At 36.2% G+C, this 27,062-nt stretch overlaps 1 protein-coding gene across 48 annotated transcripts in view; it reads right to left on the minus strand.

Annotated features, from left to right (window-relative positions):
• Positions 1-27,062, minus strand: part of RIMS2 (regulating synaptic membrane exocytosis 2) — a 489,731-nt gene that overhangs the window by 412,742 nt on the left and 49,927 nt on the right. For 43 of the 48 annotated variants that reach the window (XM_074898586.1, XM_074898596.1, XM_074898591.1 and 40 more), the window contains exons 2-3: positions 7,471-7,503; positions 6,989-7,075 (exon numbers count right to left, since the gene is read on the minus strand). The exons of the other annotated variants lie outside the window; for them this stretch is intronic. In XM_074898586.1, coding sequence (XP_074754687.1) covers positions 6,989-7,075; positions 7,471-7,503 — 120 coding nt within the window. The remainder of the gene's footprint in view (positions 1-6,988; positions 7,076-7,470; positions 7,504-27,062) is intronic. 48 annotated transcript variants of the gene reach the window in all.

Below are 27,062 nucleotides of genomic sequence, written 5' to 3' on the forward strand. Positions count from 1 at the left end.
TCAAAATTTAAGCAGATAATAACATATCTAGCCTAAGAAAGCCTACTTGTCAAATGATGAATTTGGGGACTGGTAAGACTGAATTTGCATCACAAACTAAAAAAATGTTCTGTATCTTGCATCTTACAGTTTATTCTGTTCTTTTGCACAACTTTATGCAACAGTGCCTTAAAGGAGATCATACAATTATAGCATGATAGAATGGTTTGGGCTGGAAGGGACCATAAAGATCACATAGTTCCACCCCTCTGCCGTGGTCAGGGACACCTTCCACTAGCCCAGGTTGCTCACAGCCCCGTCCAACCTGGCCATGAACACTGCCAGGGAGGGGGCAGCCACAGCTGCTCTGGGTAACTTCTTCCAGTGTCTCACCACCCTCACAGGAAATAATTTCTTCCTTATATCTAATCTAAATCAACCCTCTTTCAGGTTAAAACCATGATCTCTCATCCTATCACTACAGTCCCCAATAAAGAGTCCCTCCCCATCTTTCCTGTAGCCCCTTTCAGTACTGGAAGGCCGCTATAAGGTCTCCCCAGAGCCTTCTCTTCTCCAGGCTGAACAACTCCAACTCTCTCAGCCTGTCCTCACAGGGGAGGTGCTCCAAACCCCTGATCATCTTTGTGGCCTCCTCTGGACTCGCTTGAGCAGGTCCATGTCCTTCTTATGTTGGGGTCCCCAGAGCTGGACACAGCACTGCAGATGGGGTCTCACTAGAGCGGAGTAGAGGGAGAGAATCACCTCCCTCAACCTGCTGACCACACTTCTCTTGATCCAGCCCAGGATATGGTTGGCTTTCTGGGCTGCGAGATGTGGAATAATGACACTGTCTTGTCTATAAATACAGTACCTGTTCTTTACAATACACACATTCATATACTGAAAATTTTTCCATTGTGTTTGGAGTGATCTTATACCAACAGGACAAGGCCTGTTAACAAAACTATGTGTGTGATCACAGAGAATGAGTATATATTGTGAAAATTCGGTATTACTTGATATTTCAAATAGCAAAGGAATTAAAATGTAAAAATCAAGCATTCTTGATGGATAATTTCTTTCATCTACAGTTTTTTATGGAACTCAATTTTTTAAAAAAGAAAAATCTATCTCTTCAAGACTACAGGAGAAGGCATTTTACTGAAAATTTTACTGGTTTGCTGGAGTGCTCTACCAACAGAAAAATTGATTTAATTTACAGAAAAATACATAGAAAAAGGCTTCACTAAGTGTCACTTTACAGTCATTTTCAATCTTCATTTCCCTATAATGACAATATAACTTCCAGAAAAACATATGTCTTTATATTAACAAGCCATTTTAGCAGAAAAAAATCCCCCATATCATGCTAAGCAAAGTACATTTTTTAATCTCTCCTAGAATTAGTCTATTAAATGTACAAAAAAAGCAGTTGAATATTTTAATCTATTTATTTTTAAATATTTTAGGTACAAAAGGTATTATCCTTAATGGCTTTTGATGCTGACTGTATTTTGTCTACTGTTTATTAATAATGTCCTTATAATTATCAGAGCAAGAAGAAAGGCTCAGTTCCTGCAGCCAAATCAATGATAGTCATCTTACAGTTCTTAGCAAGAAACGAAACCAACCAGAGACTCACTTGCAGCCTGAAAATAAACAAAACTGATCATGGGAAAAAGGAAAAGAAAAAACATCAGCTTTTCAATATTTGGATATCTTTAAGCAGCAAACATTTGAAACTTTCTTTCTAAGCCACTGTATAAAAACACAGAGTTTTCATATCTTGAATATTGTGAGTGATGCTGGTCACCCTTAACTGTTAAAGATCTAACAGAATTTCTAAAAGGAGACAAAGCAACAAGGATGATCAGAAGTACAGTGTGCCTTTCACAGAAGGAGAAACTCTGGCCCTTCAGCATAAAAGGATGACTGTATAAATATAATAGACTACACAGAATGTAATAGAAACATGTAAAGGTTATGCATAGTATAGACAACGTACATAAGGAATTACTTAACACAAGATTAGGACTCCCAGATGGAATTAATAGGCAGGAGGTTTGAAGCAAACAAAGGGTAACAACTTGTCTATACAACAGAAAACGAAATTGTAGAATTAATTTTCACCAAGTTCTGAAGCCAAAAATATAAATAGGCTTAAAATGAGACTGAAAATATTTATGGCAGATAGATTCCTAATGGCCATGAAATAAATAGAGCAATATGCATGCAGCTTTTGCCTCAGGAAGCCACTAAAATACCTGAAGTGGCTGTATCAGAATTAGTCTATACATGCCTTCCTCCTTGCTGGGCACTGCCAATACATAATATTAGATTAGACGAATCTTGAGTGCCGCCTAGCATGGGAATTCCTTTATTTTGATTGGAGATTAATACCATTACATAATGCACCAAGATTCATACAAAAATATAAACTCCAAGTCAAATTAGGCACAAAAACCATCACCAAATCCTGATGAGGAACAATCTGAATTTACCTTTTACAAAATATATGACATATGAATCTGAAGAAATAAAAATTGAAAGGATAACTGCTGGCCATCAAAGGCAGGGGACATTACCTCAGGGGACAGTTAAGAATTTCTGCTTTATAAGGTGATAACATGGAGATATCTTGAACACTGCAAATAAAACGCATGGAGCTGGAGGTAAAAGTATTCTTCATCAAAGAAGACAGATATGCAGGGCCACTCACAATTATCTTTGAATGATCATGGCAACTGGGAGAGGTGCCTGACATCTGGAGGAAAGCAAAAATCATCCCCACCTTGAAGAAGGGTAAGAAGGAGGACCTACGGAACCACAGGCTGGTCTGCCTCACCTTGATCCCTGGGAAGACAATGGTACAACTAATCCTGGGAACCATTTCCAGGCACATGAAGGACAAAAAGGTGATCAGGAGTAGTCAGCATGCATTCACCACAGGGAATGCTTGGCTGACCTGATGACCTTCTAAGATTAAATGACTGGATGAGAGGGAAGCAGTGAGTATTGCCTACCTTGTCTCCAGTATGCCTTTCCACGCTGTCTCCCATGAGATCCTCACAGAGAAGCTGTTGATGTATGGGCTGGATGAGCAGACAGTGAAGTGGATTTAAAACTGCTGAATGGCTGTGCCCAGAGGGTGGTGATCAGTGGCACAAAATCTAGTTGGAGACCAGTTACTAGTGGTGTATCCCAGGGGTCAATACTGTGTCCCTTCCCATTCAATAGTTCATTAATGATCTAGATGATGGGGCAGTTTGTACCCTCAGCAAGTTTCCAGATGACACCAAACTTGAAGGAGTGGCTGATATACCAGAAGGTTGTGCTGCCATCCAGAGGGTGGATGTTCTCCTCAACAGGCTGAAGAAATGGGCTGACAGGAACCTCATGAAGTTCAACAAGAGCAAGTGCAAACTCCTCTATCTGGGGAAGAACAACCCCATGCACCAGTACATGCTGGGGGCTGCCCAGCTGAAAAGCAGCTCTGCAGAAAACGACCCAGGAGTCCCGGTGGACACCAGGTTGAACAGGAGCCAGAATGTCTTAAGGCAAAGAAGGCAAATGGTGTTCTGGGCTGCATTAGACAAGATATTGCCAGCAGGCTGAGGGAGATGATCCTTCCCTTTATTCAGCACTGGTGAGGGCACACCTGGAGTTCTATGTCCAGTTCTGGGCCCCCCAGTTCAAGAGAGACATGGACATACTGGAGAGAGTCCAGCAAAAGGTCACAAAGATGATTAAGGGACTGGAACATCTCATATGATCACAGGATGAGAGAGCTGGAACTGTTCAGCCCGGAGAAGAAAAAGTTCAGGGGGGAATCATCATTATATTGAAATACCTGAAGTGAGAGTGCAAAGAGCACAGAGACAGGGTTTTTTTCAGTGGTGCTCAGTGACAGGCCCAGAGGCAATAGGCATAATCTGAAACACAGGAGGTTCCCTCTGAACATAAGGAGACACTTTACTGTAGGGGTGACCAAACACTAGCATGGGTATCTCTAGGCCAGAGAGGTTCTAGAGTCTCCATCCCTGGAGTTATTCAAAACCCATCTGGACTTGGTCGTGGACAATTGGTTCTAGGTCACCCAACATGAGCAGGGGGGTTGAATAAAATGACCTCCAGAGGTACGTTACATGTAGGGGGTCATTGTTAACCATTCTGTGATTTTGTGGTACAGAACCCATGTCCAAGAGTGTCAGACTAATGGTCAACTGTTCTTCAAAAATACTTTCACCGGAGCAAAACTGAAATTTGTAACATGATACCTTATGTTTTCAACCACTACTATGATTCCTTTTCTGCCCGCTGCCACCACATTTTGCCTCCCCAGTTTTTTCATTAGCATAGTTGGACAGCCAGATTTGTTTAGAAATCCATTATGGACTCAGATGCTGACTGATTTCAAGTGGAAAATGCCCTGATATGTATGGATAGTGGCAAAAATTTCTTCAGACATACAGTTTCACACTGCTCCCATGTCCCACAATGTTCCCAGGTACAGCAGTTCTCTGAAAGCCATTAAAGCCAGAAAAATAAATTAAATAAGGAAGTTGCACCGTTAGTATTTGTTACATTTTCTCCCCAAAGGTTTATTATAATCACAAAAATAAACCCTGTTGTTTAACAAATTAATGAAATTAATCACAAATAAACAGTGCTGGAAGACACTTTAAAAAGTCACTTAGTCCATTGCCTCAGCCCAGGACTAGCTACATTTGTGTCACTTCTAACAGGTATTTGCCAAATCCACTCCTTAAGATTTTCAGTGACACAGCTTCCACACAAGCCCTAGGCATGATATGCAAGTATTTTAAGTTCTCTTTCTTTTAAAAAGTTTTCCCTACCAAGCTGAATCCTCCCTGATGAAACTTAAGTTTACTTCTTTCTGCTTGACCAGGAGAGGCAGAGAAGAGTTTCTTTATTTCCATTTTTCAGCAACTTTCCGCATAATTAAAGATTTGTCCATCTCCTGGATCCCCTGGGATTTTCTCTTCAGGAGGCTAAATCACCTCATATGTTTCAATCTTTCCTTATACATGCCATGTTTCTTAGACATGTAATTATTCATTCTTATTACTCTCCACTGAATTGCAACTGCTCCACATCATTTTTGAAGAATGGTGTCCAAAAAAGGACATGCTATTCTAGTTGAGATATTATCAAAGCTTAGCAGTGTGAAAACTTCCTCACAGTGCTTCCAGGCTAGTGTCTATACATTCCGGTATGATATTTATCTCTTTTACAATACTGGCTCCTGCTCAACCTAAATACTATTAGGGCTCCCAGATTCTCTGCCAAAGAACTTCCTACCTACACCATTTTTCTCTGCCAACCACATAAACTATCTATACATAACTACACCACCTTGCATTTATCCTTTTTAATGGCATCATAACATCACAACCATAGCTTGGATTTTTCAGGCTACTTTTGGAATATAATCCTGCTATTACATGTTACACTTCTCCCAGACTTGTACCAACTAAATTCAATGAGTATACAACTTGATTCATTTCTTAATTATGTAATAAAAACACTGAACAAAGCCGGTTTTCAAAGAGATCACTATTAAAAAAAAATCCTTCTATAATAGCAGTAACCATTTATAAATACTTTTTGGAGTTGAGTTTTGAGTCAACTATGACTCAACTGTTTACACTCTTTATAGTATTTTCAGTTTCTTCAAATCCATATGCTTCATATGTACACCACTGGTAAGCAGAACAAACTTTGCTGGATTAAGGAAACTGGGAATACAGAGGAGGTACTAAGGTGTTGTGAACAAAATGTAACTTTGCCAGTATCTAACAATAACCAATAAAGAAAAACTTCACTATCAATTTTACATGTAATTTTATAAGAGCTTGAGTGAGGATTTCAGAAACAGAGCTGAGAATAATACATTGCTTTACAGAATATTAATTTTATGGCCTATTCCTCTATTTAATTTTGTGAAAATTTCTCACTGTGTATTCTCAAAAAATAATACACAGATTTCATGGCCTACAAGTGTGAAATTCCACTTAAGCATGCGTATTTTAAAATAAATTAAAACTGACTCTGCCTGGAAAATAATTAACAAGTTATATGCATGTTTGAAACCAGTTATGCATGAGTTCAAAAGCAAACATTTCTTTTATCATGTGAACTTACAAGGCATTCCCCTGTAGAAGAAAGAAAAGACATCAGCTTAACTGTTTAAAGCTAAGATCAGAAGTCACATTTTAAGATTCTGAGAATTGGAAATAATAAATATTTTTTAGTTTCTCTTTGTGAAAATAATATTTTCAGCTCCATGCTTTACGTTCTACCCTAAGACTGAACGTCCTAGCTTTGCCAGTTTCTGTTAAATCTTAACATTTTCAGGTATGAAGCAAAACTTTTCAAATGACTCTTATACTATATTAGCACTGTAAAAGGTCCCTGGATGAAATACTTGCTCTATCAAAGTCAAAGTTCCTTCAGTTTTGATAGACCCAAGACTTCATCTTATATCTGATAAAGTTTTGAAACTTTACAGATATTTTGGAAGCATTAAAAAAATGAAATTACATTTTCCTGGTCCTTAAACAGGTCTTCATATATATTATGCAGATTTGTATAGCATTCTATGCATAACCAATATCATAAATACCGTGCATGCGCATAGACATGCTATATATAATACTACATGCCTTATCATTCCAGCTCCTCATGCACAGAAAACTTATTAATTCACTGGGAGTTTTATGTACAGAACATCTGCAGAAAAAGGCAAATGGAGCAGTAGTAACTCCTTAGATTGTCTTCTAATGTAATCACTTAAGTTACTGATAAGGATAATAAAACCTGATTTTCAGTTTTCCCTTTGCAAATGAGGGGTCGGAAAGCAAACAGTGTCAGCTTGTAAAATGCCCTCAGTGGGATGTTCTGAGTGGGCAATTATTTTAAACATACTCTCCAGTATGTTTTAATGCTATACAGACATTACTTAGTCTACAGAGAGCAGCTTACTTACGTCTGGGGCTCCTTTTCATTTTGCTGTTTTTGCTGTGGTTGAAGAACGTTATTTACCAGCTCAGTGATCCCACTAAAGGGAAACCACCTGTTTAAATAAGCAAATAATGTGACTGAATAACCAATGAAACCACGCTAGTTTAAATGTTTTCTTATCCAATGTTAATAGAAATATACAGGCGGAAAAGCTAGAGCCAATGGGAATGTTAGCTGCAATACTAAGTCAGCCACTAAGGATGTAAGGGAAATAAAGTTTTACAGTTCACCAGTTCACAAGCAGGCAGCAAGAGCCTACATCCAGCTAACGTGGATGAAGTAAGAAGCTGCAGGCAGCTCTCTTACAAGCCAGTCAGGAAGCAGATGACAAACTAACTGCAGCCTATCAGGTATTAGTGAAAGCTAATACCATCAAAGGTGCAGAAAGCAGAACATGGCAAAGGTAGAAAAGTCAAGCCTATTGCATTTTTAAGATATTTTACTTACTGTGTCAGCTGTGGTTTTTGCTCTTCTTTGACCCTAAAAAGATAAGTTTGCACAACTGAGTGCAACATGTTGTAAAATAACTACCCTGAACTTCTATAAGCTCTATCGAATGGGCAGGAGAAAGGTATTACTCCGAGTTAAAAATACTTCAATGTTTGTTGTACATTTATATTAAATTGTATTCTGTGTTTATTTCCATTTAGGATTAAAAATGGGAATGCCAAGTGTCTAAAAATTTAGCTACAGGATAAAATCAGTGATGTTCTGTAATTGGCTTCCAATTCTTTCAACAGAAAGAATCATGTTAGAGCAATACGTTCTGCTATAATTGCAAAGGAAGGTGCTTTGATTATGTTAACTATAACTTCTTTTTTTTAATTTTTATTACAACCAAATTAGCTATCATAATTCAAGGTGAAGTTAAAATATGTACCATGCCATTTAAAATGCATCATCCTAAATTAATAAAGGAAAATCTGCACTATATTTATTAAACTACAATGATGTCAGGTCCTGCAAAGAATGTAACTCTAAAAACTAAGGAAGGAAAGTCAAGGAATTTTACTCTTGAGTAAAATTTACTAGGACTTGCTAAAAGAAATAACTAGATAATATATACAGTAGGTCTGTACAGTACTGATTAATATTTGTCCATTATCTTTAGGAAAATAATTCTGTCTGAAATACATGCTTTAACTTGAGTGGGCAGGACAATGTTCTATGGAATTCCTCTGCGCCAAACCCAAGAATGGAGACATCTACTCACATGAATATTTACATCCTCTAATTGCAGATATAGGTCTTAAAGAGCAGATTAGGATCTACCTTCCCTATATGTTAAAAAAAACAGAAAACTTCCTGAATAGATACTCTGAATGTCTCTATGGAGAATATTCTCTTACATAACTAAACAGAGAGTGCAGTCCCAATCTAAGTGGAAACTTAACATTGGATAGAAAATTAAAGCCCAACAAAATAGCTCCACATCTCCTCCACCATATGCTATCATAGTGAATACCTCTATAAACAGTGTTCAGCGACTACACAAGATCTAAATAAGTGGACATTAATACGTACTAAAAGCTTTCCAAAACTGACTACAGAAAGGAAAAACTGAACATGCAGGACACAGTAAGTCTTCTAGTATGGTTTTGCCTCATCAGCACTTTAGAAATTTATATACAAAGAAATGTTCTGGTAAAAAAACAAATGAACAACAACAACAACAAAACTCAAAACGAACAAACAAAAAAACCACCCAAGCACTAAAATATGAAAAAAAAAAATTCTCATGCAGTCACAAATCCATTTTACCATGCATCTTAATCGTAATGTTATCCTTAATCAAGAGATTCCATTATAGTTTTTCAAGACAGGACATTCAAAGGGGGACAAGTGGGAGGGACAGGGAATCAAAGCCTTTTTCATGCTTTTTCACTAGGCAGCTTAGGACATTTAATTCAGATCCCCCAACATTAAGAGTGTAAAAGCTCTATAGGGTCAACTGTGAGAAGCAAACACTTCCAGACAATGATTTAGAGCTCCTTAATCACATGCATAGAGCTAGACACTGTAAATATTACCACCCTGGCAATTGGACAAAGAAAACTGAATATGCAGCCAATCCTTATATTCCTCTCCATACATGACTTCCAAACATGTTTGCTGGACACTTTTAAGTTATTACTTCATTGTGAATTTTTCTGTTGAACTAAACAAAGAAAATCTGAGCACTTCAGATTACAACCAATACCCTCCCTTTGGATAGTGACCATAGTCAAATTTTTCACATGTGGAACTGAGATCAAACTAGAGTAAGATCAAAATTTCAATACTGCACGCTAATTCTGGGTGTTCCATTTGAAATCTCTGGTATGTTTTTTACAAGAGGATCTAGCAGCTTTACATAATAGTATATGTTTGGTGACTTCAATTGCAGCTGCAAACCCTTGGCATTTTTGAAAATCTTACACTCAGACTTTTAGTTTAGAAGCATTAAATAAAAAACATTGCCTATTAGCAGACACTTTGAAAACCTGCATTTAAAATTATTTTCTCAGCATTTTATAGGAACACTGTGTTCTCAGTCAGGATATAATTTGACCCTACAATTCAAAATATACCTCCTATGAAATAGTCTTTTCTCCTCCTACAATTCTGTGCCTCATCCACTATACACTTTCCAACACTGCAGTTATGTGAGGACACCAGCTTCCACTATTATATAACTGTGACGCATTCCTTGAGCACTTTCCATACATCCTTCAGTCCCTGGATTCAGCAATGATGTTCCTTGACTTTATAACAACCATGGAAAGCAAGCTACATTTTAAAAAGAAATTATGAAAAAATCTATTGAAAAAATACATTCTACCATATGAAATTAAACTAATTTTGACCTTGTGGATCAACAGGCCTGAACCTTTCAGGTGTCCAACACAGATACTTATTTTTCAAGGTCAGAGAACAGATAGATACTCTCGATCTAAATGAGCAAACCACAGACTCAGACCTGCTACTCTCTTTCCAAAAGACTCTTCAATCAGATGAAATTAGGAGCAGATGTTGTAGTAACTGATAGAAATAATGATATATTAGATGAAATACACAGTAGGTGTTTTTAGCACTGCTGTGGTTTAAATAGCTTTTTCTAGACAGAAAAGGACTGAAGAGACCCCAGATTCTTAAACCCTGTCTACATAAATACAGTTGTATTTGCTTTGGTTATGGGAACTGCTTTGTGTTTTACTAGATTGTGTAGTCCAATATATATGCATTGCTTTCTCCCCTCCTTTCAAAAATCAGCAGCTAATAAGTGCTTAAAAGATGTGGATTGACCGGTCAAAAAAAAACCCAAAACCTCCATATATTCAACAGGCCAACTGAAAAACTACCTGTCTTCATTTTACCTTCCCACATATTTTCAAACTTATCCTCTCAAAACTCTGTCAAGAACAATCTCAGCTCTAGTTATTCACTAGAAACAATTTCCAATTGATACCTGTTTACTAAAACCACCAACAGGCGGCAGATAATGTCTGATCAACAGTGACTGGGACAACGCATAATAACAACGCAGAATATTAAATAGTTTACCACCTATTTTCAATTTTTATTATTTCCATCATTATAGGAATTCACTTGAGACTCTGCATGAGCACCAAATTAACTCCAAAATGTTAGAAGAATCTGAAGCTTTTATCACAATTTTTTTGGACAGAACATAACTACATATACCACTGCACTTGAAAACAAGCCAGGATTTTTCTACTTGTCAACAATAAAGAATTTTTGCACCTTGCATTTTGTCATTGTGAACCTCTGCCCTTTGAAACATTCATAGCACCATCCTTCTGGAGTTACACAGTACAAGTGCCATACCCCTTTGATCTTTTCCAGGAGCTAGCAATCATTAGGTTAGATCTCAAGTGTCAGTGAACACTTTTTGATGTTAGATCCTCTCTGTGTACTAAAATTTTCCTCAAAGATTATGGCTAGTCCCACTGGCACAGAGAATGAATAGGGGAACAGAACAGAAAGAAGAGGGAAGAGATCAAGAAAAAGGAAGCAGGAGAAAAGATAATGAAAACAGTAACACAAAAATTGTTCTTAGCCCTTTAAACTTCTAATACTTTTCTGTTCTTCAATCTACTGCCATGAGTAGAAGCTCCTCTCTAAAATCTACTATGCCAAAACCATAAGGCATTCTTCCCAAAAGATGTATTAGTCACAGGCAAACCAACAGGCACTCTGTTGATCAGACCTCTTTTCTACTTTTACATACTTGGATGCATAGCCACAAAAACATGTGGGCAGAATTCATGTGCCTAAGTCCATGAAAATTACCCATAAAACACCTCCTCAATATCTGAAATGAAACAGGTATCTAGTTCTTCTCCGGTGAAGTCGGGAAATCCAGATTTCAGAACCAGGCAACCTTGGCAGGGATAACATCTTAATATCTATCTCAAACCCAACAGTGGTCTCATGATTTGTAACTTTGTCATCCTTGGACCTACAAGCACAAGGACATCTGATCTGCAGGAATAGTCTGGGTGTACCTAATGTCTCTTAAAAACACTGAGTTGAGCATAAAGCATATAACACCCTATGTCGCCTTCATTTAAAAATGTTACAGGCCAGGACTTACAGTCCTTTGCTCAGTAGCTTGCTCTCCTTATGTCCTAACCACCTCAGTGAGGTGGTTATCACAGGGTAGACAAGGACAGAAGTTTTCTAGCCCTTTTGTTGAAGTAGAGAGGATTGGAAATACAAATCAATCTTTTGCTTGAGATTCTGATTTCACTCATCCATGAACAAAAACATCTAAATATTTATTATTACAATTAATGTTGTAATTGATGTTGCTGACATCACTTTAATGAAGTTGTTGATGCTTCTACAGTAGCTATTTTTATTAAATATATTGCCTACAAAGTCCAGAAAGTGGGACACTTGTATGATATCTTAACTTTAGAGAACATAGAGACTAATGAGCCAAAAGCCAAAGCAAAATCTATGTGCAGTAGTCTCTATGAGCAACACATGTTACACTAAACTTGATTAAGAATTAAGATGAGATTAAATATTAATGCACAGAACTATCTGGTTTTCCTAAAGTAAATCAAACAGGAACAATGAGGGAGTCTTAGACCTATCAAAAAAATCTTCACACTTTCCTTCCTCTACAAATACAATATTGACATTCATCTCCAGCTCTGTTCACAGTAAAGAAGTAGAAAATAGTTCAGAGAAGACCACAGCAAATTATTTTGTCTCAAATATAGACTTCTAGTTATACACATAAAAAAATCTATAGAGCTATCTTTCAAATAAAAACAACAGCATGAATGCTAACAACTTCATACTTATATATAAGTGAATTAAACTGAATACTGTTCTCAGTATTTGCATTTGTTCTTCGTTTTATTCCAGACCTCACTAGCCCAGATGACACAGAGCCAGCAGCTGTCTCAAGAGTCAAAATGCCAACATGCAAACTTTGAAAGGAAGTGTTCTCTCTCGCGCTTCAATAACTGTCTCAAATTATTAGCAATTTGAACTGTTCCAAAATAATTTGATAATTAGCAAATGTCTTCTCAGTGCAAACTGAGTGAAAAGCAAAGAGTAAAGACAGAACTATAAATTCAGTTTATGGATTTTAAGTTAGATACTGCTATTTCTTGCACAGAAGTCTAAAAATGAAGATGCTACTAATTCACAGGACTACTGTAACTACACCACATTATAGAGTATTCTGAAAAGTAAAAAGGATTATGCAGAAGCCAAGTCCTGTAAGGAGTAAAAAGAGAGTATTTCTGTGGTTTTGATTCTTGTGATAGTTGCTATAAAAGTGAATAATCTTATAAAAAGTGTATCACTAACAAATGCCTATCAAAGACATTTTTAAAGCCATCCTTTACAAGCTGATACTTCCATCACCTGACCAAAGAATTTCAAGCCCATCTGAAAGGCAGACCTACATCATTTAGGGCACACAGTTTAAAGTGAAATATATTTCAACAAAAATTCATAAGCAGATTTAAAAAAAAAAAAAATTACCTCGGCACACTAAATTGTGTAGGTACTCAACATATATATTAGATGAACAAATTTGTTCATGTTTTGTAGTAATACATGCTGCTTACCAAATGTCTGTAAAAGTCTGTAAAAACTTCTGGTTACAGGTAAATCCTTGCCATACTTACAAAGGAGAAGAAATTACCCTTGCCATTGGAAATATTTAACTAAATATCATCAACCAGCTGGGGGTTCTGCTTTTTGTGGCTCATCATGTACCTTCAAAAAAACGATAACATACTAAAGGAAGAGAGTAAAAAGGAGGTAACTGTTAAATCCCTCCATGAAACTTTTCATGGATTAAAAATGCAATTACTAAATTAATACTTTGCAACAATCTTGAAAAATATATAGCATTACCCAACATGAACTGAGCTGAAGACTGCATGGGAAGCTGGTAAAGAAAGCAAAAGCAAGTGATTTCAATCTTTAGCACTTTTAAAAGATTTACATACGTAACTGTCTTTCTCAGGAATTTATATATTCCCATTCTCATAGTATATGAACATCATAATCTTTTAAAAGTATTTACCGCCACCAGTATTTCTTAATGTACAAAACCTTCCTCCCCAATATACCCTGGAAAATGACACTGAAAATAAAATAGGATTTAAAAACCTATGATAAAATTCTAACCTCCCTTCCCTCTCCCTTTCCCCTGCCTCCCACTCTTTCTCACCAATAATGGCATTCAGTGCCTAACTATACGAAACCACTGTGGGGATGCCCATTCCCTCAATCTAACTAGGGACTGTGCTGAAAAACGGGGAAGATTATCAGCTCCAGCCACACTCAGAGTTTTCACCACCCTGTCTTAGAGTGCAAGGTCCCTTAATCCATTTTCCTAGATTTCCTGCTGTGGACTCTTTCTCTTCTTTTTCTAAGTCTTTATAACACTGTCACAGTGATATGCCCTGCACCAAGTGCAAACTTAAAAAAAGGATTACTTGCAGTGACTATCTGCTCACACATCAGAAGATAAATGACACATACACAATATATAACTTCGCCTGCACCCACTCTTGACAAAGCAGTGAAGTTAACACAGTCACACAGTCAAATATATGTAAAATAAGCTATTTCCTTGAAAAAAGGCATCTCTATAGATTAATTAAGTTAAACTATGTAAGAATGTTTAACTCCAGAAAAGAGAGGTAAGGAGGTTAGGTATAAATGCCATGTCAATTGAATAACTGTAAAATATTTACATTTTAACAGAATACATTCTCTGCATTGGTTATCCTGATGCTGTAAGAACATTCACTTTAGAACAGTCAGCTGAATTAATTTTTATCAAAATTACAGTCTTTATTTTATTTGACTGCTCAAAGTTTTTTATTAATTTAGAGAGTATAGCTAGTTGAATTAAGAAGGATCATAGTTTGAACAGTAATGTCTTTTCAAAGGAAGATTCTCCTGAAGAAGCGTGTAGGTGATTTTCCTGACTAATTTTGACCTGTTTGGAACAAAAGTATCACCGGTTTCTACAAAAACACCTCCAAGATCAGAGAGGTAATTGGACATTTGATATTAGTGAACATGCAAGTGGGTACTTGGGCTAGAAACAATACATGAAACACAATAAATTTAAAACCTGATTAAATCCAAGCAGAAGAGGTTAAACATCCCTGAAGTCCAAACTGAAGTGATGTTAAAGATACAAGAGAAACAAGAGCACCATACACACTTTACAGATAAGCACAGACCTATACAAGCTCCTGTATAGTAATAGTCTAAGCTGAAGAAGATCCCTGCATGAACCTCAGATGAACATGATCCCTAAGCGTAATAAATTCTGTAAAGACTACTCTGACATTTAGATGATAATTAGAAATGTGATGAGCTTATCAAAGGTTCCAGACATACAAGTCTCAAAATGAAACTTTGACACTAGTATTTTTAGAAAATGTATATTTAAAAGTGGTTCACTGCAATTGAAAATATAGTGCTCAACAGCCCCATACTTTCAACCCTAAAACTGAAGAGACTAACTTATTTCAGAACCAGCACAATAAACCAGACTCTGCTTATCTTAGGATATTAATTCTTCAGGGCAAAAGTGTTTCCTATTATTTTCTTCTGGAGTAAGAGACAGAGACACTGTAACAGAAGTTCCCACATTTCTCACACGTTTCCCAGCTTGGTCAGACATTTTTCTTTCTGTTACGGTGTTGATAGTAAAACCATAAAGTTAATGTCATAACCACAAATCAGCACATGAGAAGATGACTGTAGTACAACTGTAGCAATAAATAAGTACTACATTGAATGGTAGACATTATGTGATGAGCAGTTCCAATAATTCATTCATGGATCAATGCTCTCTTTTGAAGGTTATCCAAAATTGTAAGCAGGAGGCGTCGATCAAGGAGGTGATACTAAAAGGTCAATGTTAAAAATCTAGCATTTTCCAAACCTATCATATTATTTAAAATGGGCTGCTCTGGCTTTTTCCTATATTTAGCAAACAAAGAGTATTTTGATTATCACAGAATAAGTGGGAATTTGTAACCATCAGCATTGCCAGCTGTTTCGCACTTGGGTATCTTGTGTCTGCAGAGGAAACAAGGCATGCAAAAAAACCCAGGAAAAACAAAAATTATAAAGCAATAATTAATAGAAAGTCTTGGATCAAGCAAAGTTGTCAAAGAGGAGGAATAAAAATAGCTAGATGACAGTAGCATTATTCAGTCTGTATAAACAATATTAACATAAGAATATACATTCAGTGAAGTGTCCTCCAATCTTAAAGTTACAGAAGTTTTTTCCAGCTTGTCACATTACTAACTTTCTTAAACTAGGGGTTTCACCAGTCTGCTCTTCTCTGGGTAAATTGTCTGTCTGTACATCAAGACTAGCTAACTTGAAACATGTGAAATCAAAAAATAGCCTGTGTTAGAAATGCAGTAAGAGAAAACAAAGATCCAATCAATGCATATGAAGGCTAAGGGCAACAGTTAAAAGAGCAAGCAAGTTTTTAAGTCCTTGAGCCTTAGTAAATATTTCTTTAATAGAAGTTTACCTATTCTGTTTCTCTTGGCTCATTTAAATAGAAGCTAGTATTACATAATTCTTCACTAGAATGAATTTCCACATCCAGTTTCAAGGATGTGAGATACATGTAAATAACTCCTTGAATTTACTCATATTGTTCTGTCAGTGCACTCCTTTCTAGACAAAAAAGGCTATGTTCCTACAAATAACCATTTTCTTCTCTTTAAGAAGCTCCATTGTGAGACAACAGTTTAATGATCTGTCAACTGTCCTGCAGTGTATTTGGTCACACTAATAGCCCTGACTTCTCTATAATCTCCATGCTCATACTACATACATGCTGAAAAGACTCACATGGGAGCCTGACACTTCTTCAAAGCCTCTACATAAGCAGTAACTGTCTTTACTCAGGATGTCCAGGGTGTTCTAAACTATGTTAACAAAATTTTAGCAGGCTAAGCTTTGAAAACATCTATATTTAAGTTCATTGGAAATAAAACCAGTTTTATTTGGGTTGAATTTTTTCTCTTCAATTTAATAAATGTTACTCTCATAAATCCTGTGGATATGTGGATATTTCAGGCAGGTGATTTACAGAGAAAAAAACATTCAACCTAAAATATCAAGAGTAAAATCAGAAAAAAAATCCTGGACTTTCAGAATCACAGAATCATTCAGGTTGGAAAAGACCCTTGGGATCATCGAGTCCAACCATCAGCCCTACTCTACAAAGTTCTCCCCTACACCACATCCCCCAACATCTCATCTAAATGACCCTTAAACACATCCAGGGATGGTGACTCCACCACCTCCCTGGGCAGCCTGCTCCTCTGTCTGACCACTCTTTCTGTGAAAATGTTTTTCCTAATGTCCAGTCTGAACCTCCCCTGTTGCAGTTTAAAGCCATTCCCTCTTGTTCTGTTGCTAATTACCTGTGAGAAGAGACCAGCACCAACCTCTCTACAATGTCCTTTCAAGTAGCTGTAGAGAGTGATGAGGTCTCCCCGCAGCCTTCTCCTCCTCAAACTAAACAGTCCCAGCTCCTTCAATCGCTCCTCATAAGATTTATTCTCCAGGCCCTTCACCAGCTTCGTTGCCCTCCTCTGCACTCGCTCCAGCACCTCGATATCTCTCTCGTATTGAGGTGCCCAAAACTGGACACAATACTCCAGGTGTGGCCTCACCAGTGCAGAGTACAGGGGGACCATCACCTCCCTGCTTCTGCTGGTCACACTATTTCTGACACAAGCCAGGATGCCGTTGGCTTTCTTGGCCACCTGGGCACACTGCTGGCTCCTGTGCAGCTGCTTGTCAATTTTGCTTGTCAATTTTGTTTGTCAATTAGAACCTCTAGATCCTTCTCTTCCAGACAGCTCTCCAGCCACACCTCCCCGAGCCTGTAGCGATGCATGGGGTTGTTGTGGCCCAAGTGCAGGACCTGGCACTTGTTGAAACCCATCCCATTAATGTTGGCCACCGATCCAATCTATCCAAGTCTCTCTGTAGAGCCTCCCTATCCTCATGCAGATCGACACTCCTGCTTAACTTGGTGTCATCTGTGAACTTACTCATGATACACCCTATGTCTTCCTTTCAAAGAAGGAACACAGGCAAAATTGTCCAATTGTCATGTAAGATTTCTTACTAAATTAAATTCTGTATAATTATGGGGACCCCATAGCAAGTCTCAGGTGAGATTTGGGTTTGAATAGATCTATTTTTAAATAAAATTGAAGAAAATTCTAATTATCCTTCACTTTATTACTGTTAGTTTGAATTTACTCCGATTTGGGGTTTGCTTGTTTATTTTCCTACACTTATAAAAACAGTTTAACAAAGTCAACTGGAAAGAAAATTTTTCTCCAATACAATCCTTAAGACAAATATTTACTTCACTCATACCTCATGTTATTTTTTAAAAATCAGGTTTCACCTTAGGAATGCTGGAATAGCACTTAGGTCTACCACCATAATCTTTTATATTTTGTGTAACAGAAAAAAAAAAAAAAAGAAAAAAGTTTTATAGTCTTATAGTTTTGCCTACAGGATATGTGAAACATACCACAATAGCTTCATTACAGTAAGCCATACATTACTTCTGGAAATGAAGATGACTATAACACGATGACTGTGAACTACATTGTCTTGTTCATGACCAAACTGTAAACATTTACCAACGTCATTGATATTAATAAAATATATGTAAATATATCCCAGTGTAACATACAGGTTTACAAGACAACTCAAGCTTGAGTAAATCTGTGATCTCTATGCCCAATTTTACCAGAATGAACTTCAGTAACAGATAATGAAATACCGTTTTAGTTGTTGTCCTACAGTTTTCTTAAAAAAGACTCAAAAAAAGTTGTTGGTTTTTTTTTTTCCAGAGCAAGGTCTTTGTCTTAATATTCATTCCATTCAAATGAAAATTTTACTCATAATGATTTTTAAGGAATACTTATTACAGCGTCTGGATTGCAACTTTCATTATTTAATGTAATTTCTATTAATTCCACATGGGAAACATGAGACTATTTTTTACTTATGCTTGAAACTATTTTGCAACTAACTGAAATTCACAAAGACCTCATAAAACAAAGCAGAAAACCTAATTTTAAAACTGATACAAAAGCCAGGATATTGAAAATCAAACACATTTAATTCCTTTACAGAGCATTAGTTGAATTCTACATAATATATTTTAAATATTCTACAAAAAAGATGGCCTCATAACTAATAAATGTAACAATGTAAGTAGAGCTTCAGTTTAAAACAAACTACAGAAAAAAACAGGTTTTGCTAGGGGGGTTGGGTTGGTTTATTTTCTTCTTCAACAGTAGATGGCATTCCAAGCATCTCCTGGAGAAAGTGCTTTCCTAGATTCTAGTAATGTCACCAGCTGCTACAGGGAAATACACAACCCTGGGCTCAGCTGCTAGCAGGGAAATTAAATAAAAAATCATTTTAACTCTGTAATTAATTTCAAATGCTTTAGTAATTACTTTGGTCTTGACATGTGATTTTGCCTGTTAAATAAGGATCTTATAACATTTTTAGCTATAGTATATTCACTGGGTGAAAACTGTATACACTAAATAGCTTAACAAGTATACAACACACAGTAAGTTAAGTAAGTTAGTATTTCACAGACTGTGACATTTAATTGCATGAAATGGACTCAGATTTCTTCCAGAGTGAAGGAAATCCTGGAGAAGGATTGCTTGCAGAGGAAATAACAGAATAAATATCATGGATTTGTTCTTGTTCTCAGCCTCTTCAAAATCAGCCTCACAGAAAGCCCCTTTGTAGGGTAGACTTATGTCCTGCATCCACTAATACATGAAGTTCTGAATGACTTAATAATAAACAGTGGTATTGGCAGCAGAAGTACTTCGTCAGGCCAGCTTACTAAATGGCTCGAAAAATACATGTTCCCTCCCAAAAAAGAAACACAATGCAGCTTCTGCTATGAAAACAAGATTAGAATCTAAGATTTACACAGGAAATGAAAAACCAGGAGAAGAAAAATAAATGAGAAATACAACAGTAATACAGAGTCTATTGCTCCATCCAAATTTTGTGACAATACTTACAAACAGATTTTTTAATCTAGGAAAGTGTTATTCTTACTGACACAAAATTTACTGTGCCATCTTCTTGCTAAAGAACAGAAAATGTAATTACATATATCATAGATGTGGCCAATAGCCAATTTATCAAGAAATCATTCATTTTTACTGATTTAGTATTGTTCACATTAATCTTGAGAGGTGGAAATTTTTATTAAAGAAAAAATTTTAAATACTTTCTGAGGGAATAATTCCAATAGTCTTAAGACCTTCTGTTATGAGAATAAAACACAAAATATTGGTGTTTTTTTCTGAGAATATAATTAATTGAATAAAATTTAAATGGGAATACTCTTAGCTTGCTTTGAATTCTCTATTCACATATTCTACAGAATTTACTAGTTTATATCTGGGAAATCACTAAAAAATACTGTGTTATAATCTCATCTATCTGTGATGTAATCTCTCTATCTACATGAGATATTTGAGACAAATAAAATGCCCGGTTTACATGCTACTGAAAGGAAGCACAAGTGGTTTTCTTTAAAAACAGATGTTGTCTGGTGATTCATTTGATGCATGGAAAAGCTAGAATCATAAATAGAATATTATTATAAACTGTCTACATAACCAGTTATAGTAACAGTTTACAATAGTGGAAATGTTCTTTTCCATCGGTTTTATAAGCCAGAATCAATGTTGCAGTAAGAAATAAAATATATCAGTCTATTTTTTTACAGAATGGTTTGCTATTTCTGTTTACCTGCCTCCTCTGATCTGTTAGGGTCTGTTTGCTATTTGCATCTTTATATTAAAGTAATTAAAATTTGATAATACTTAGAACTCACCAAATTTTTCTAAACTTTTTCTGATTCTTTTTCTGAATCCCGTAGTCTTGTTGTATGAATAAGGCTCTCCTAGTCTGAGGGGTTTATTTAAAATTATACTTTTTTGTGGAAATTTTTATTTCTTATGTTGTACAGATGTATTTACAAATAGCAAGCAAAGTGATTCTAATGCTTTATCATATACACCAATTAAACTAGAGTGTTGTAATCACAATTATTTTTATCTAGTGACCAAGCATTAGGCTCATGAAATGAACATAATCTAATACTATCAACATAGCCAGATTTGAAACTACTGCCAAATTTGCATACATTCCGCTCTCTCTACAGTTAGATTTAACCTCTAAGGTTTTAAAACTGATGTCCAAAGAATACTACCTGTCTTAAAAGAGGAACTGCCTTGGTAAAAGCATTCTTAACAGAAACAGACTCATTCAGTCTAATTCATAAAGGAAATACCACTTTAAAAAAATAAAAACTTTTGCAGAACACATTAGTGAGATTAATCTTTAACAATTACTTTTTTTTTTGGCCCAGAACTAAAATTCTTTCAAATAGCTTCCATATCACAAATTACACACTAAGAATAAGCTTAAAAGCATTTAAATGATCTGCTATAAAAATTAATTAAAGTTAGTTATTTCAAACTAAGATGTAAGGATGTCTAATCAGAATTCCTTAGCCTCTCCAAAATATCTTGTTTTGGCTGAGAATATCAATAGTTTTAAAAGCTAAAATTATATCATTCTGATTAATTTTCATTAACTTTTGTTACACATGGACTTCTGAAGTGGCTCATGGCTGAATCTAATTGAGACATTTCCTGGTTGAGTGAGTTGTGGTTTTACTCAGTCTGCAGAAATCTTGCTACACTAAAAATTGAGAAGTGTGATGTTTTGGGTCCTTAGATTTGATGTTCCAAAGTACAGTGCAGGTTGATGACTCAGGCTGTACTAAATATCAAGGCTGTAGTGTCATCCTGTATATATTTTCTCTTCAGGTGTTAATTTCCTTCAATGTCTTTTTACAGGTTTTTCAGCAAATTGGTATAATAACCAGTGAAAAAAATCTTAAATTCAATCTCTCTCCGCATCATAGAATGAAAAATGAAATGAGAATCTGATCTGTCAACTACTCCCACTGCTCAAGTGAAGCAAAACATCTACTCTCTAAATAGGCTCCTGAAAAGAACTCTGGAATCCAAAAATGAGAGACCATAACCAAACAAAACCGTACTACTACTTAGTAAATTTTGTGTTTATTTACACTCCTTTAATTGGATTTCTTAGGACAGCTACTCAAACACAAGTATAACTGTTCCTCTGAGCAAACCATCTAACCTCTGAGATCTTACATAAATTATAGTCTAAATCAATTGTTCAAACATTTAATTCCATTCTTCTTCTGGTTCAAAAATAGATCACAGAGGTTCCTGATAGTAGTACAGACATTTCCGCAAAAATCAAAATTCTCTCCCAGTTTTCTGTCAGACTGTACTTTCTTCTATTTTTTCCCAGGATTAACTTTCCTAGTCAGGCTGCAAAAAAATCTTGTCAGAGGCAAAATCAAGTGTCTAGGTCTGTAGCCTTTAAACCTTTTCACAAAATACCAATAAAATTTTAAATGTACGTTTAAACATCATTCCCTAATTAAATGAAACTAGAGTATTATCTCAACAATTAACATTTCAATGTTGACTTAACACCTAAACTTCCTGAAAGTATGTAATGTCTCTTTCATGGCATTATAAAGAATAATCTGAAGTTTGCCCCCTTTGATTTCTGTTTCCTTGGAATAAATTTAGGAACCAATTAAGAACACAGAATCCTCTCCCTGACATACATGTTATCTGGAACACTCACTACTTTGTAAGAGTAATCAGTTTTGGATTTCAAAAACTTACGACTGGCCATGATAGTTTAAAGGCACGTGTAGGCAGAATGCAGGGGTAGAAAAAAGGAACTTAGCTCCCTCAGACCTCACATGCTTCCTCCGGCAAAACTACACCTGTACTAGATGCATAAACAGAATGCTACCTATAGAGATACTTAACCCTTGTGAGCATCATTCTTCATAAACATATGTTATTCAAACTCTTCTGTGAAGAGAAGTTCTAAATGTTTAATAACAGAATTCTGAATCACAGCTTTGGATAATTATTTAACTCCTAAGTCTTTATTGTAATGCAGACACTCATTGTTCTCATTTCCAGCTAATTATGAGCATTCATTCATGTCTGTTTGCAATTAGGGTGCATTTAAAATGAATAGAACTGCCATTCATGAAAACACTATATATAAATGAAAATTAGTAAACACAAAGTGACATCAAAAACAGCCCAGACAATAGTCCTATGATTTCAAATGTAGCACACGCTAAACATCCTTGAAAAACTCACTAGTTAACACATTTTGCAGAGCTACACCACTAGTATCCATTTCTGACTGGGAGTATGAAACTAAATTTTGTAAATTCGGTATTTTCTTAAATCCACACTAGTAGTATAAAGGAGAAATAAAGGCAACCTACAGAAAACAAGTTTAAAAGTGATTCTTAAGCTCATAAATTAGTCAATTTGTATGCTGCCATTTTGTAAGGAAAACTCCTTACAAAACTCCTTTCTTCTGAGGAAAGAGGTACATGTGAGATGGGGAGTCTAAACAATCTTAGATTGATGGTGCAAGACTGGGGAACTTGCACAAAGACAAAAGGAGGCATTGGGGCTGTTCGCAAAGACATACCAGGTGCTGATAACGTTGCTAGGCTGCAATCTCCTAGCCCAAAGAGAAGCCTCCTCTGGTCCTTGAAGTTGTGGGTAACAGCAACAGATTACCCCAAATTCCAGCACAAACTGGCCTGGCAGTCTGATCAGAAGCCAGAGAACAACTGAGGCTGCGCAGAGCGACAGGGTGAAAAGTTCATCAGCGAGGAAGAAGAGGTACTTCATCTTTACGACCCCTGCCCAGGAATCTGCGACCCCTGCCCAGAACTTGGAGAGCTCATCGAGCAGGCGCAAGGGGAGGAGACCTGATTACCATGAGAAGCGAGGGGAGGCGGGGGTAGACTATGTATATGTACAGGCGTTCTATGAATATGCACTACTTTGTAACATATAAGCCAGACGGGAGCTGCAAACGGCATGCATGCTTGTGGTGGAGCGATCCCCCATGCGCCCAGCGCTGAATAAACATACCCACTTTATAACTCCACAGTTATAGAGTGATTTTTCCGCAAGTCACATGCATTTTTGCTTACAGAAATAGTGAAAGAGAAAAAAATGTACTTCATACATGAAAAACCTACCTAAAAGCAGTACAAGAAGTAGAGTTTTCAAATCTGCAGAAATTACTGATGGAAGGATGAGTTTACTCCATTTCAGTCATGGGTATTCTCATTAGGCATTGTCTATCTCAAGCACAAAGTCAATACACACAATCATGTGTGAGGTACAAATGACTAAACAGTGCATTAAATAGCTTAACATGTAATAAAATTTAGACCTACTCCCTTCTGTCTGGTCTGAATCTCCCAAACTGCAATTTAAGCTCAGTACTTATTGTTGCATCATCTACTACAGGCATGAAGTAGACTTTAGTTTCTTTGAAAAATCTTAAAGTTCCCCTCAGTCTTCTGTCCGAAAGCATATCTAATTTGTTCAGCACCTCCCCATAGCATGTTTTCTAGGGATCTCACCTGGACTGCTGTCAACTAATACACCGCTATTTTGGGCTGCAGTTTTCAAAACTGGACACATTCCCACATTCCAGCTGGGCATTTACTGGTGCTGATTAGAAATAAAGGATTGCCCCACAGTTTTGTAGGACATAGTAATGTTAAGGCAGCCTATGACGGCAAATACTCTTTCCATAACATGGTCAATGAAAATTCACATTCAGCATAAGAGGCAGTTTAGAGCTTAGATATTGCACTTGGGAATTGCTACCTAATCAGTTGCTAAATTTCATTTAAATGTATGATTACATCTAAGCATAATACTTAGTGAATAATGTCCTTGTTGAATATCATTCAATAATTTTAGACTACATCTCTAATTTGTCAAAATAATTTTAAACCTCTTTCTTAACATGCTTCTAAGTGCACCCTATTCCATCATTCTGGACATTAATGAATGTGCTTGACAACTTCAGCAAAGCTTCGTTTGCTACATCTTTACATTTAGACAGAAAACCATGCATAGATACTAAGTAAAAGTTTCTGACTATTACTCATTGGTACCTATTACTATTCCACAGCAGTTTTCTCTGTACCACCTGCCCTAGGAATATGTTCTGCTAGATGATATTAAAGCCTTCCTCAAGTCAAGATATGTTATCTATTGCCACTTCTCTGTCTACAGAACCTGATACCTGTTGCCGAATTAAATTAGATTTTTTGGCATGATTTGTTCTTGAGTCCACATTGACTATTATTCATTTCTTTTTTATCTTCTAGACACTTGGAAGAACTTTGCTTATTTCTTTCACTGTTTTTCTGGGAATTAAAGTGGGTTGATTCACTTCTAATACTCTGGCTCTTCTACTCATGCTAACCCCACTTTTTAAAGGGGGATTCTGTGTTTGATCTTTTCTAGTCTTGTCTAAGAGCATATCCAGAAAAGAGATTCCATCAGATCTCCTCAACTCATAGATTATCTTGGAATAAAATCCATGAGATCCAACTAATCAGTAATTCTATTATTACTTTGTGACTCACAAATATGTTTAAATTCATCATTTTAGAGACAATCCTAGCATCTCAGTTAATTAAAATGCCACTTTAGCCAACAGAAATAGAAAACTACTTTCTAAAGCCCTGTTTATTCAGACCATTTGGTCTGAAAACAAATAGTAATAGAAAGTCTAATCTTGACATCCTAGGATGAAAGCAAAGTATCGAATATCTGTGACCACTTTTAAAATTTTTCTCATTCCTATCCCTGAAAAAAAAAACCAAAACCCAATAGTCCTGTGTAAGTACTGAATGCTCTCTCCTGTAGTTAAAACACTTGTATTAACTTCTATTAAGTGTCTTGGAAAGTACAGTGGTTTCTAAAAAATAGAGACTATTCACCAAAGACAGAGAAGGCTCATCTATCTTAGCCCAGCCAGGCCTGTCTGTGACACTGCTTGCCTGTATCAAACATAATTTTTTTAAACTTATCTGGCCTATTCCCCCAAGATCTCAGGATTCTTAGTCACAGCTGAATTCTTACTTGAACTGACCCTGATGAAGAACAGAAAATGCACAGAAATACAGATGTGCTTATTAACAGCTGCAGAAACAACACATTTTGAAACTGAGTATTACTTATAGTCTCTAATTTTTTCATGGAGAAAACAATACTTTTTATTTTCCCTCAAAAGAGACACCAACTATAAGGAGAAGGACCTAAGTAGCTAAACTGAATCCCACAATTCATGAACAGGGTATAGAATTCAAAAATTTACTTAAACCTTTCTTTCCAAAAAATTTACAGCAAAAGAGAGGTGAAATCAGTAACCAGCAAAACTGCAACATTAAAGAGCTCAGAAAAGACTGTCAAGAACAGCATGAGGACTGAGGAAATGTCAGTGAGGCCTGAGTTCAGGATTTTTTAACCTTATCAGAAAAGTGATAAAATCAGAAACTTGATTTCAATCTTACCAGTTTCTATATACACAGGAGACATAGACACTTTAAAAGAGTATTTTGACTGTGAAGTTGGTTCATTTTCTCTTCCACTTTGGCACTCTAGCTCCTTGATAATCCAAAGCATACACATATTAGTTTGCAGCCGGGCCCATTATGGATGAACCAAGCAATCATCTTGAAGCAGAAAAAACAGCTATGAATGAGAAGATAATAAAGATTGGTCTGCACAGTGAATACAAGTACCATCTGGCTTGGAAGCCTGGGCTTGTTTCCTAACATATAAAAGGACAGTATTGATATAGACTGAAAAATTATTCTCAAGGAATGGGGGGAGGGGGGGGGCAGGATTAGAACAAAAATACGAATTTTAGAAGTTTTAAATACTGAAATATTTTACAACAGTCATGAAACTTCACAATTTCAAGTCAATATTGGATGCATTTCTAAATATGTTCTATTTCAATCTCACTTTTTTGAACTTGATGCAATAATTGCTCAAAGAGATTGTATTACAGATGTGATGGATGAAGTCAGATCATAAGGGTCCCTGCTTTGACTCAAAAATCTACTTAACCGCTCTTCCCTTCTCTTACTATGCACTCAGAAATTTTTCTATGTGTGCGCATCCAGACATGCAGCCTTTCTCAACTGATCACTCCCCTCCAAATAAGCTACCATCTCTTGTGTCCTAATCAACAACCATCTAACTGAAAAGTGAGATATATCTGAAATGAACATTATGTACTTTTACAGTTACTTAAGCATTTTTTTAAAAGGATAAATAATAACACACACTGAAAAAATGAAAGTTGCATTCTATGCACAGGGCATATTTTAAGTTGATACAATACCACTACACAAATTTAAAGTTATTTCAAATGTACACTATACAGTTGATATTTAAATAACAATGAATAACGTTATCTAAAAAGATACAGGGTTTTTATGTGTGGCCTTTGTCCACGCATTG

The sequence above is a fragment of the Athene noctua genome, chromosome 2 (assembly GCF_965140245.1).
Source record: "Athene noctua chromosome 2, bAthNoc1.hap1.1, whole genome shotgun sequence".
NCBI lineage: Eukaryota > Metazoa > Chordata > Aves > Strigiformes > Strigidae > Athene > Athene noctua.